At 44.8% G+C, this 12,796-nt stretch overlaps 1 protein-coding gene across 4 annotated transcripts in view; it reads right to left on the minus strand.

Annotated features, from left to right (window-relative positions):
* Positions 1-12,796, minus strand: part of DSCAM (DS cell adhesion molecule) — a 738,508-nt gene that overhangs the window by 594,798 nt on the left and 130,914 nt on the right. For all 4 annotated transcript variants that reach the window (XM_059063980.2, XM_067035143.1, XM_067035144.1 and 1 more), the window contains exon 3: positions 6,713-6,859. In XM_059063980.2, coding sequence (XP_058919963.2) covers positions 6,713-6,859 — 147 coding nt within the window. The remainder of the gene's footprint in view (positions 1-6,712; positions 6,860-12,796) is intronic.

Below are 12,796 nucleotides of genomic sequence, written 5' to 3' on the forward strand. Positions count from 1 at the left end.
TGAAAATATTACATCTCTCCACCCTTTGAATTCCAGTCTGCTGTATACCTCTTGTGTGAAGAATAACTTCCTGTGTTTGAAATGAGGCTCCTATTTGCTGAAAATCAATATAGATAGATGATAGGTAGATGGACTGATGGATGGATAGATAAGTAGATAGATAGACAGATAGATAGATAGATAGGTAGATAGACAGGCAGATAGATAGAAAGACAGACAGATAGATAGACAGATAGACAGACAGATAGATAGACAGATAGATAGATAGACAGATAGGCAGGTAGACAGATAGACAGATAGATAGACAGACAGACAGATAGATAGACAGATAGACAGACAGATAGATGGATAGACAGACAGATAGACAGACAGACATAGATAGATAGATAGATAAACAGACAGATAAACAGATAGACAGATAGACAGAAAGATATTTCTCTTACAGTTTTCATTTTGTCCTGTAAATTTATTTTTAGTGAATGTTAAAGAAATGCTTCTTAATTCTGCAACTCTCCGGTACCTTAAAAATCAAAAATGAAGCTTTCAGGTGATTACAGGTCTGCTCCTTACATCATTTTGATGTTTATCTCATTCCTTTGGCTCATAAGCACCTTGAGGGCAGAATCCGGTCTCATCGCCATGGCAACCTGAGCAGCTATGTAGGAGATTGCCTTGAAAATGCCCAGTGACTAGAAGTAAAATTAAACTGCAAGTGCCTTGGAAAGCGGGATCATGGGCTTGCAGAGCTCTGCGTTACACGGACAGAACACAGCAGGCAAATACTGCACCGCCCAACGCAGCATCGCCCACCCGGCCCCTACAGCTGTGCTCCTCTCTCCTTCTCAAAGAGCACAGATCACGTCAAATCTGCTTTTAGTTTAAGTCTGCTGAAACGTGCTTAAGGGAAACCTTGCCTCATATATAAAATATAATTATTTTTCCCACCCTAAAATGCAAGGACTTTCTTAAAAGATCACTTCTTTTATGAAGTGATCTCCCCAGGAAAAATCATGAGAAGGTGTGTGTTCTTTTAACGTTTGCCCATATGGCTCTCACAGCACTCACACCCCACATAGCACAGTAATCTCTCCCTTGAGCTCCCTAAAAGCAGAAGCCATCTCCATGGGGGCCTGGAGAGGGGGATGCTTCTTAAAGCATAGGCCCTTCCTTATCTATGATGACCATACCCAAATACAGCATCCAAACCCCACAACAAACGTTTCATGTGAAGTGCTAGGCTGAGGTCCTTTGATATTTAACGTGGGCAGAAAATTGTTCACTTTAACTTGAAATACAGGAAGAAGATAATCATCCTTGGACTTAAACTCATTGATCCTAAGAGATAAAATTCTCCTTGAGTCATCACTAATAGAGGCGTTCAGATGGGAGATATTGAAACAGAAATTTGGGCCAGTGCAAGAGAGGGAGGCAGATCCCCTGGGACTGTTTGCGCTTCCCATTTTCCAAATCCGGTTACCCTTGGGCTGTGTCTTTGATGTTAATGTAGCTAAACCCCCACTGAGACTGTCAGAATTTTATCTGAGGAAAACAGACAGGGAACGCTGGGTTCTCTGATTGCTGGCCTCCTTAATCGGGAAGAAATTCACAAAAAGCCATTCAGTGAAACCCAGCTATAAAGCTGTTGATATTGTTCTTTCCCAGGATGGTGTCCTACATATCCCCCACATCAGCAGAACCTCCCACAGTGCATCCCTACTCAAACTACTACATTTTAAAAAATAATTTATTTATTTATTCATTTATTTTTGACTGTGTTGGGTCTCCGTTCCTGCGCGCGGGCTTTCTCTACTTGCGACGAGCCGGGGCTACTTTTTCGTTGCGGTGCGCGGGCTCCCCATCGCGGTGGCTTCTCTCGTTGCAGAGCACGGGCTCTAGGAGTGCGGGCTTCAGTAGTTGTGTCTCACGGGCTCAGTAGTTGTGGCTCGTGGGCTCTAGAGCACAGGCTCTGTAGTTGTGGCTCACGGGCCCAGCCGCTCCGCGGCACGTGGGATCTTCCCGGACCTAGGGCTCGAACCCGTGTCCCCTGCACTGGCAGGCGGATTCTTTTTTTGTTTGTTTGTTTGTTTGTTTGTTTGGTTTTTTTTTTTTGCGGTATGCGGGCCTCTCACTGTTGTGGCCTCTCCCGTTGCGGAGCACAGGCTCCGGACGCACAGGCTCAGCGGCCATGGCTCACGGGCTTAGTTGCTCCGCGGCATGTGGGATCTTCCCGGACCAGGGCACGAACCCGTGTCTCCTGCATCGGCAGGCGGATTCTCAACCACTGCGCCACCAGGGAAGCCCTGGCAGGCGGATTCTTAACCACAGCGCCACCAGGGAAGCCCCTCAAACTACTACATTTTTATTGGGTTACATTAACATCTGATGTTCAAAGGATCTCATATTTGCTTAGAGGAAGAGAAGTGATAAGTGTGCTTTAAAAATGCATTCAGGCCTCATGATGCTTCTTTTTCCTGGCTTATCTCAGGAAGGCAATGGGTCAGGGGCCATCATATTAACAGAGGACTTTACATGCACAGTATGTGTCCGTGCCTGAGATATTTTGTCTCCATACATTTACAAGCCTCCACTGCTGGAGTCTGAGAGTGAAGGTCCACCACGGGGTGTCCTGGGGCCCAGGCAGACAGCAAAGCAGAGGGCACAGCAGCATCAGATGCAATGAGCCTTTCCTTCCCGGGGGGGAATTATGAGATTCCTTCCCTTAGGCCTGTCTTAGCTCTGCTGCTAAAACAAAATACCACAGATGGCGGGGCGGGGGCCTTAAACAACAGACATTTACTTCTGACAGCTCTGGAGGCTGAAGTCAGAGACCAGGGTGCTAGCATGGTTGGGGTGTGGTGAGAGCCTTCTTCCGGATTTCTGGGCTGCAGACAGCCGCCTTCTCACTCTGTCCTCACAGGTTGGAGAGAGAGCTCTGTTGTCTTCTTACCAGGACACAAATCCCGTCAAGGAGGCCACACCCTCGTGACCTCATCTAACCATAATCGCCTCCCAAAGGCCCCACCTCCAAATACCATCCCATTGGGGGTTAGGATGTCAACTTGAATTTTGACGGGATGCAAACATTCAGGCTATGCCAAGACCACTGAAGTATCCCTTCCCAAGACCGATCAACATAAAGGAACTCATTTCCATTTCTTAACATCAGTGATCTAATGATCTCACGTGACAAAGAGGCACAACTTGATTCCTGAGCCTACACCCAGGCCAGCTCAAAACCTCCCTGGGCAGAGATCGGTGCACGACCCTACGTGCATTCAGCCGGTGATGCCACGCTCAGAATGGCCTGTGACACCACGCTGCTCCCATGGAAACCCAGACAGACCTTGGCTGGTGCGCTCACCCCTGTGAGAATGTAACCCAGTCCCTTATTCGCTCAACCAAGATAAAGGGCAAAGTTAGTGTGCTGTGCCAATAGAAGCCTCTGTGTTTCTTTTTACAGGAGTACACACACCTTGCATTTCTTTTCCTTTGAAAAGTAAAGCCTAGACAACAGATACCCATTTACCTTAGCTGACTGCCCAAGAGCCCTGGCCTCGAGCCCCAAGGCTCATCTGCTAAAAGCAGGCCTTCGCCGCTCTGGTCCCCCAAGCACTGGCCCCATGGGGCTGAGCGGTGGCACCAGAACGTCCCCTTGGTGGACGGGCCTCGTGTGCACAGGCCGCCGAATCCCCTCTTGACTGTCCCTGGCTCCGAGCCTTCTCAAGGCAGCCCACCAGCACCCCTCTGGTCCTCCCCCAACCTCACAGCACGAGGGTCCTCACACAGGCCTGTTTCATGGCTGATCTAGGTCCCTGCTTTTCTCCACCTAGAGAATCAGAAATTCAGGAGATGATGGTCTGTGCAGAGTAGCCGTGCTCTGCTAGGACAAGCTTCCCGGCCAGGCTTACCGCAGACCCAGGGGAGAGAGGCAGGCTGGCAGCCGCTGACAATCTGGCCAAGCTCAACAAGGAGTTTCAGGAGCCCTCAGTTTATTTACAAAGTAGAGATGAATTAACCTTTTACATATAGCATCCAGGATGTCTCTGCTGGACTCAGAGCCAACTCAGGAAATGCCTCTCAGTCCCTGGGACCTCTGTGCCGGGCAGGGTCAACCCCTCCAGTCTAGACGCCCCGGTTCTCCCCCCGCCACCACTCAGCCTTCGGGGGGTGTGGGCGGGAGGTCCCAGCCTCCTCCTCAGAGCCTCCCTGCCTCCTACACGTGGCTGTCTGTGCCCTGCCACCCCCTGGGCCCCAAAGAGAGATGTAACCCTTCTCCGTCTAAACCACCCGAAACTGGTTTTTATTAAGATTCCTACTCTTTTAAACCATTTTGTCATTCCCAGTGGCTTCATCGCCTCCTTCCCTGGGCAGTTTTGCAGCCTCAGAGGATGGGGCTCAGGCACTGGGAACAGGGTCCGAGGGTAAGTCCCATTATAAGGTGTGATTCCAGATTTTCTACTCACGGACCATCACGCTGCTTTGGGGCCCTGTCCTCAGGCTGAAAGACCTGAGTATAAAAATATCTTTCCGTCTGTGTCTCCACCTCTCTCTCTCTCTCTCTCTCATGGGCAGCGTCTTGGGGATAACTTGTGTTTGTTTAAATAGCTTCACTTATAAACAACAAAACCTTACTAAGGATTGATTCCCTAATGAGGTAAAAGCCTGTACAATATTGGTTTTCTGACACTTTTGTGAAAAAAGAAAAGCCCACAGTCCATGCTGTGTTGTTTTAAAAATTTTGCCAAAGGATAAAGCTCCAACGCGTGACTGAGGAGAGGACACGAGGTCAGCAGTTCTGATCGGCAAGATATCAGCTGTAAGCGTGTCAGCATCCCCTCCACTGACCAGATACAAAACTCCTCTCATTTTATTTTAATTAGGTTCCTGTTGGAAGGAGAAAAGAGTCTATCCACATAGATTACAAAAAGGTGAAAACTGAATAAAAGCATACCATTAATTAAAGATGTCTGGTAAACACAAGAATAGCTATAGATACAGGTATATAGATTAGATAGATACAGATACAGATATAGATATATAACCTCACGGTAGATATTTCTATTTCTCATCCATGTTCCCAGTTCTCTCCTTCCAGGCACATATGCCCCACTGAAGTCAGACATGGCCACGTGACTTGCTTCGTCAATTAAATATGAACAGAAATGACATCTGTCACCTCCAAGTAGAAGCACTGAGAGGCAGCCTGTCACCCTCCCCTGCTCTCTTCCCCTTCTAGGGCAGACACTGAGGTTGCACATTTGATGGCCCCTGAGTGTGGGAGACGGCAAACGTGGCCCCCATCTCTCCCCTTACCCACAAGCCCCTGCTCTGTACTTTTGAACGCTCCTGACTCTGACTCTGGGCCTAGCCAGACTGACTGTCATCACACCTCTCCATCTGCTGTAAAGAAACTAAAATTACCTCTAAAGAAAAGCAAGTAAGACCATTAAACAACCGAAATTAGCAAATAAAATTGTACAGGTGAGTCTCTATTCTGATTATTGGAATCACATTTCGGGTCTTAAGCTTAGTAGTTTTTCAACATTCTAAGTTAACAAATTACTATGATTAATTAACATAACAGCAAGGAAATTATTGTTCAGGAAAGTGTGAGGGACTTCAAATTCACTCTAAAGATGATATTAAGGAAAGTCAAAAACATCTGTTACCTCCTAGTTCACTGTAATGTGCTATAAAGACCAACAATTTAATTTTTGATTTGGACTGTGTGATGGTTTGATGATTTTTTTAATGGTCCTTGTTGCAATAGTAACCTATACTGTCTAGCAAGTCAATAAGCCAAATACAAATGCTCTTTCACCATGCGAGTTTAGTTCCAATTTCTTACCTCTGCAAGCCGACACAAAGTTGGTGGTATTCAAGAGTTACAATAAAATGTGTGTGTGTGTGTGTGTGTGTGTGTGTGCATAGGGACACGTAAAGAAAAGCAATCATTTATACCATTACACCACATTCAATGCTCATCATGACTGTTTTCCAAAAGTATCCAACAGGCATTACCCAAAGATGTGCAAAACAGAAAAAGTGAGCCTACTATCTGCATGGCCTTTCCAGATAAGTAGCAAGGAGCAAGAACTCAGCTTAAAAACCGTGAGAAAAGAAGAGCCAAAACTTCTTAGAAGCTAGACTTCAGTGGTACCATTTCTAGATACCAAAAATAAACCAGGAAATTATTCATTTACAGATATATACAGATATAAATAGACATATATATATATATTTCAGTGCTGACTACATATTCCAAATAGAATCTTCAAGAAAGAGGCCACATAACTCTGAAGACATCTGAAAAGGTGAGAACAGCATGAAATCAGGGTTTCCATTTTCCAGATTATAGAGAACATCACGATTATCAGCCCTGAGGTCACTCACAGACACAGTAATCCTACTTTCCTCTTCCCAGGAGCAGAAACAAAAACAAAATTTCATTTTAAAAGTAACATAATGATTATACGCATGGCGCAAGGAACTAATTTCTATCCATCGGTCAATTCACTGGAGAATAACTGAGTCGAGCCACATAAACCAACAGAAAACACTGACATCACATTTAATCACACAGCAGCGTCAACTGTACGCATCCTAATTCTTAATGATGACGCGCATACAGACAGAGACCCAATTCGATACGCAGAACAAGCTGCGAGCAGGTGAGCCCAGCGCCCTGCGCCCGGGAAGCCCACTGTCCTACCTGAGATGAGTGAGACGGTGTCTTTCTCCCATGAGACGACAGTGATGTATGCCTCCACCGAGGAGGGGATAATGCACTTGAAGACGGCAACATTGCCTCTCATGGTTTTCTGGTCCTCCACACGGACTGTATAGGGCTCCCGTAAAACTGGAAGGCAAGAAGAGGACCCCGGTAACGCACACAGGCTCATTCCGAGAGGATCCCATCTGAATATACGCATTGTATCTTACACGGATCAATTGCATCCAACATAGTCACTGGAAAAAAGTTTTTAAGAAACCTACATTTCATGTCTTAAAGACTTTCATTCTGTTAACAATAAACTACACTAAGAACCAAAAAGCACGAGTATATCTAAAAGCAGTTAATCTACTCTCTAAACACATCTGGACACGGGAAGTAGTTTCTTAAACAGAAGATGTGATGATGGGAAACTTTCCATGTCCTCTGAGGACCAAGGAAAACATTTCAGACTATCAAGGAAAAGAATTTAAAAATCAAGAAAGGCAATCTCCCCTGGGAATCCTCGAAACGATGTGACAATTAAAACAACTCTTCATAAGTAATTTTTACGCCAGTTGCAAAGCAGTTTTGGAAAGAATCATTCTGCTTTTCCTATCACTTAGGGAAACATGCTGACTAAGGGAGCCTGCCCAGACATTCCCAACAGCAGGAGGGGCCCGGAAAGTGCCCAGAGGGGACTTCCACACGCTAGATGTCTAGGCTAGAGGCAAGGGGTGCAGGGACCCAGTGCCCACCCTGCAAGTCCAACTGCCTGGGTTCAAATCCAGGCCCACCCACTTTACAGTGAGCAAGTTCTCTTGCCACCCATATAACGGGAGTTTGGATAAAAATATCTACCAAGTAAGTCAATTTTGATGATTCAATCAGTTAATGTGGCTGAAGCACCCGGAACCATGCCTGCCATGAATAGTTCGTATCCACACGATCTCCGGGTGTGGGGAAGACCTCTGCTTCCAGGATAAGGAGACAGGTTAGGCCTCCCTCCACCTCTGTAAATATGGGCGAAAGACGTATTTCTCCAGCTTTATTTCCTCAAATTTGAAATGAGGGGGCTGGGATAGGAAGATTCAAGGTCTGAATTCTGTTAGGTCTATGATTTTTCTACGATATCCACAAAGACAACTTATCTTACCATCTAATTAGCTCTCTGCAAGTTTTAGTCATTTATTGGACAAATATGTATCAAGAAAACTGGCCATGAAATTACTTTCAAAAGAAATTAATATACCAACAGATACAAGGATGAGTTTCTAAAGGGAAATCTCCTAATAGGCAGACATAAGTAATGCTCTAGAAGAAGCACTTTTTTTTTTTTTTTTTTTTTTTTTTTGCGGTACGCGGGCCTCTCATTGCTGTGGCCTCTCCCGTTGCGGAGCACAGGCTCCGGACGCGCAGGCCCAGCGGCCACGGCTCACGGGCTTAGTTGCTCCGCGGCATGTGGGATCCTCCCGGACCGGGGCACGAACCCGCGTCCCCTGCATCGGCAGGCGGATTAGAAGAAGCACTTTTAAGATGGGTGCTAGCTCTGTCATATGCTAAGTAGTTTAGTATCAGAGTATGTCATTATTAAGAGTATTGACAAGAGGATGGCTCCCAGTACTGATGTTTAAATATCACTATATAATATTTTCCCACCTTGGAGAATTTTTTTTCATTCCTCTCCCAAACCGGAGAGACTTTCAGAAGTTTAGGAATCTTTTGAGACCCTCATTCCTGCACTCTTTGTGCAAATATGACGTGATGGTCCAGGTGGCAGTTCCACATCTGCAGGAGGTCCACTGGGCAATGATTCAGGGTACTCAAGAAACATCACTGTTATACACAGAGGGGGAAACTGACTTTGTACAGAAAAACACCTCGATAAATAGCCCTTTTGAGGGAGTGGAGGTCTACAGTCATAAATTGGAAAGAGGCAACAAAGAGACAGATGAATTAATCCAACTCAACAATGAATGAGAATGTGGTCCTAGTGGGAGAGTAGAAGACAGAAAATAGGGAAAGGAGCAGAGAACAGAAGAGAAGAGGGGCCTGGACAGCATGGTGAGAGCCAACAGAAAGAGCTCACTGTCACGGGGATGGGGTCCCCTAAGCAGGTGTAGGAGTCCAATTTAAGTTTCTGTTTGCTGATGTTTGTTTCCAAGCTATAAAGTCACTCCATCTCCCCAAACCTTCAGTAAACAAATGGCAACAAATGGCAAACAAATGGTGGGGGAAGTTCTAATGGAAATCAAGGAAAGGAGCCAAGTTCTATGTCTCAGACAGGAAAGGGTGGGGACGAGAGAAAGTGCCTACAGAGAACGGGAGGCGGGCAAGAGGCTTACCCCCAGCGAGTTGCTTGCTAATGCACTGTGGTTCTGCTAGCCTGGGGCACAGACAGGCTCCACCACGCCCCACTGTTTACCCACGCCACCCATACCTCTGCCCAGGCCTCCACTGGATGCAGGGTGCCAGCGTTTGCTGGATGGGGCAAGGAGGAAGGGGCTGCGAAGGGCTCAGGGCGCCAGGGGTCAGAGGGGCAGCAGTGGCCACTGGGTGAGGTTAGGGAGGTGAAGGCCCAATGGGGCTTGGGACAGCCAGAGCCTGAGGACAGGGTGGCTGGGAACCCACCCCAGGGGGTGGCGTGAGACAGGACTCTACAAGAGCTGAGAAACCAAGCCCCCAGAGCGTTTCCATTCTCCCATCGCACTTCACTCACAGAACACAAATGGAACGATAGCAGCAGTAGTATTTCAAGATGGCAACAGGAGAGCTTGAAGCCTGAGCGCAGGGCCCTCAGCCTTGTGTGACCACACGGGCCCCGTCCCGGGAAGTCAGCCCTGATCCCAATCTGCCTATGCAGCAACCAGAGGAAGTGGGAAGATGGGATGGGGAAAGTCTGGAGAACTGGGCACTGCCAAGGACGGCAGGTCCTTGCCCGCCAGGCTGGATTCAGATTGCTCCTAACCCCCTTAATCCTTATGCCTGAAGTGACAAAACATAAACAAATGCCCCAGGGTTGGACGCCCTAGGAACACCAGAAGACTTTGGGCAGGTAGGAGGGCTTTATGAACGATGTCCATCCTATTGGGAAGGTGGTTATCTGAGGCACAATGAGACCCTAAGGCACAACATCACTTTTATAGAAACTGCGGGGTGGGGGGGGCGTGTTCTTTTATTTTGTAGCTGATTACTTCACTTGGGAGACGCTTTCAATACTCAGTTACATCTTGAGCACACCCTCATGTCAAGGACTGCTCAGGGACTAAGGAGATCCTCACATTTTATGGAATAATTAACTGAAGAAAGAAAGAAAATTCACATGGCAGAACACCTGGAAGAAAACAGGCAAAGACTGAAGTGCATGGTCCTGAAAATGACTGAAGGTAACAGGAGCTCAGGGAAGGCAGGAATCTGGGTGCCTGGAGCTGGCCCTGAAGGACCAGAAGGACTGAGGAGGCAGAGAGGAAACAGGGAGAAGAGCAAAGGTGGAAGTGAGCACAAAATATTCCAGAGACTGAGACACTGGCCCAGTGCTGTTTAGCTAAACCAGCCACCCGACCACAGCCGCTGTGAACAGCCAGCAACAGGCTCACGGAGGCCTCTGTTTCCTTCATCTGAGGATGGCAATAAGATCTACTTCACCGGCTGTGCAGTTAACATAGAGGATGTCTCCGGAGGACTTGGCACAATGTCTAGCACATAACCTGCTTGAGTCTCTCTGACTGCTGGTCGGAGAAGCCTACCTGAGCTACCTTGAGCTGAAGACACCACAAGCTCTGGAACCTGCAAGAGGGCCTTGGGAAGGGTACTGCTGCCTGTGTCCCTTTGATTCCGGCTTCATCCTTCTCCTTCCCCACAGATAGGCTTCCTCTGCTTTTCTGGGCCACGTGGAAGATGGAAGGTGTCTGGCTCACAGTTCCCAAAATCTCTCTCTCAAGATTCCAGTTTCCATTTCAGAGGACACAGGAACTGATAGACTAGCTTGGTTAACTGCCCTCCATCAGTTCAATCACCTGTGACCAGGGATTCAAGACCATTTTGCATGATGTGGATGCAAGAGACAATGAAGGGGGTTAATGTGGCCTGGGTAGAGAGGTATATGGATGCCCACCATATGTGCAGCTATTATTAGCTCCTGTTATTATATGAACATCAAGACAGCTCTAATAGGTCAGACACGTGCTGTCACTGGCTTTTTCTTAAACCAACCTTATAAGATATCTTTGTTTATTCAATGAATAAACTGCACATATTTACTGATGTTTTAACATATGTACATATGTACATACCCATGAAGTCACCACCATAACCAAGATAAAAATAGATCCATCATCCAAAAGTTTACTTATTCTCCTATGGAGTCCCTCCTTCGCATCCTCTTTACAGACAACCATGGATGTGCTTTCCATCATTATAGATTAGTTTGCATGTTTTAGAGTTTATATAAATGGGATCATATAAGACATATATACTTACCTGGCTTCTTCTATTCAGTATAACTATTCTGAGACGCCTCCCTGCTATTGGCTTATCAATAATCCATTCCTTTTCATCCCCTTGTGTGGATAAGTAACAATTTATCCATTTAGCTAATGATGGACTTCTTTCACCCACTTTTGGCCATTACAAATAAAGCTGCTATGAACATCATGTAAAACTCTTTGGGTGGACATATGTTTTGGGTAAGTACCTAAGTATAGAATGGATGGAATATATGGTAGGTGTTTGTCTTTTCAAGAAACTAACTGTCCAAAGAGGCTGTACCATTTACATTCCCACCAGAAGTTTATGAGAGTCCCAGGTGCTACATATTCTCACTAACACTTGGTCGGTCATTGTTTTTAATTTTAAATATGCAGAGGAATCTATATAATTGTGGTTTTAATTTTCATTTCCTTCAAGATTAATGATGCTAAGCATCTTTCATGTGCTCACTAGTCATTGCATATCTTTTTTGTTGCTCTACCTCTCCAAATTGCTAACCCATTTTTTAAAATAGGGGTGTTTGTTTTCTTATGATTGAGTATTTAGATTTCATTATATTTCTGGATAAAAGCCCTTTAACAGATATATGACTTGGAAGTATTTTCTCCCAGGTAGTGGCTTGCCTTTCTATTCTCCTAACAGTATCTTTAAATGAGCAGAGGTTTTTAGTCTTGATAAAATTCAATATAACAACTTGTTTTATATGGATTTAACTTTTGGTGTCATATCTAAGAAATCTTTAAATTACTCAAGGTTGCAAAAATTTTCCCCCATTTTTTTCTTTAGGAGTTTATTGATTTATATTTAGATCTATGATCCATTTTGAGTTAATTTTGTATACAGTGCAAAGTGCAGACTGAAGCTTTTTTGTTTTTTTGCACATGGATATAAACTTTTTCCAGCATCACTTGTTAAAGTAACTTTCTTTTTTCACTCAATTCCCTTTGCACCTCTGTCAAATTTCAGGTGTGTATGTATGGTTGGATCAATTTCTGGATTCTATTACTTATGTTTATAATACTTATCTTTATAATAAGTCTTAAAGTCAAATAGCATTAACCCTCTTAAATTATTATTTTTATTTTTCAGAATTCTTTTGGCTATTCTTGGTCCTTTGTATTTCAATATAAACTTTAGAATCAACTAATTAATTCCTATTTGTTAAAAAAAGGCTGCTGGGTTTTCACTGGGATTGTACTGAATCTATAGATCATTTGGGGGAGAAGTGACATCTTAAAAATACCATATCCTCCAACTCATAAAATACTATTTTTCTTCTTTATTTCTCTCAGAAATGTTTTGTAATTTTCAGTGGAAGTGTCTTCCACATTTTGGGTCAGACTTATCCCTAAGTATTTCTTGTTTTTTGACGCTATTATAAACAGTATTTAAATTTGTGTGTGTGTATGTGTGTGTGTGTGTGTGTGTGTGTGTGTGTTGATCTTGTATACCACCATTTTGATAAACTCACTTATTAGTTCCAGTAGGTTTTTTTTTTGTAGAGGCCATCAGATTTTTTTTTAAGTGATGACTGGAATCTACAAATAAAAACAGATGAATTTTTTACCATCAGGATGTCTTTTACTTATTTTTCTT

This window comes from Kogia breviceps, chromosome 5, assembly GCF_026419965.1.
Source record: "Kogia breviceps isolate mKogBre1 chromosome 5, mKogBre1 haplotype 1, whole genome shotgun sequence".
In the NCBI taxonomy this organism is placed as follows: domain Eukaryota; kingdom Metazoa; phylum Chordata; class Mammalia; order Artiodactyla; family Physeteridae; genus Kogia; species Kogia breviceps.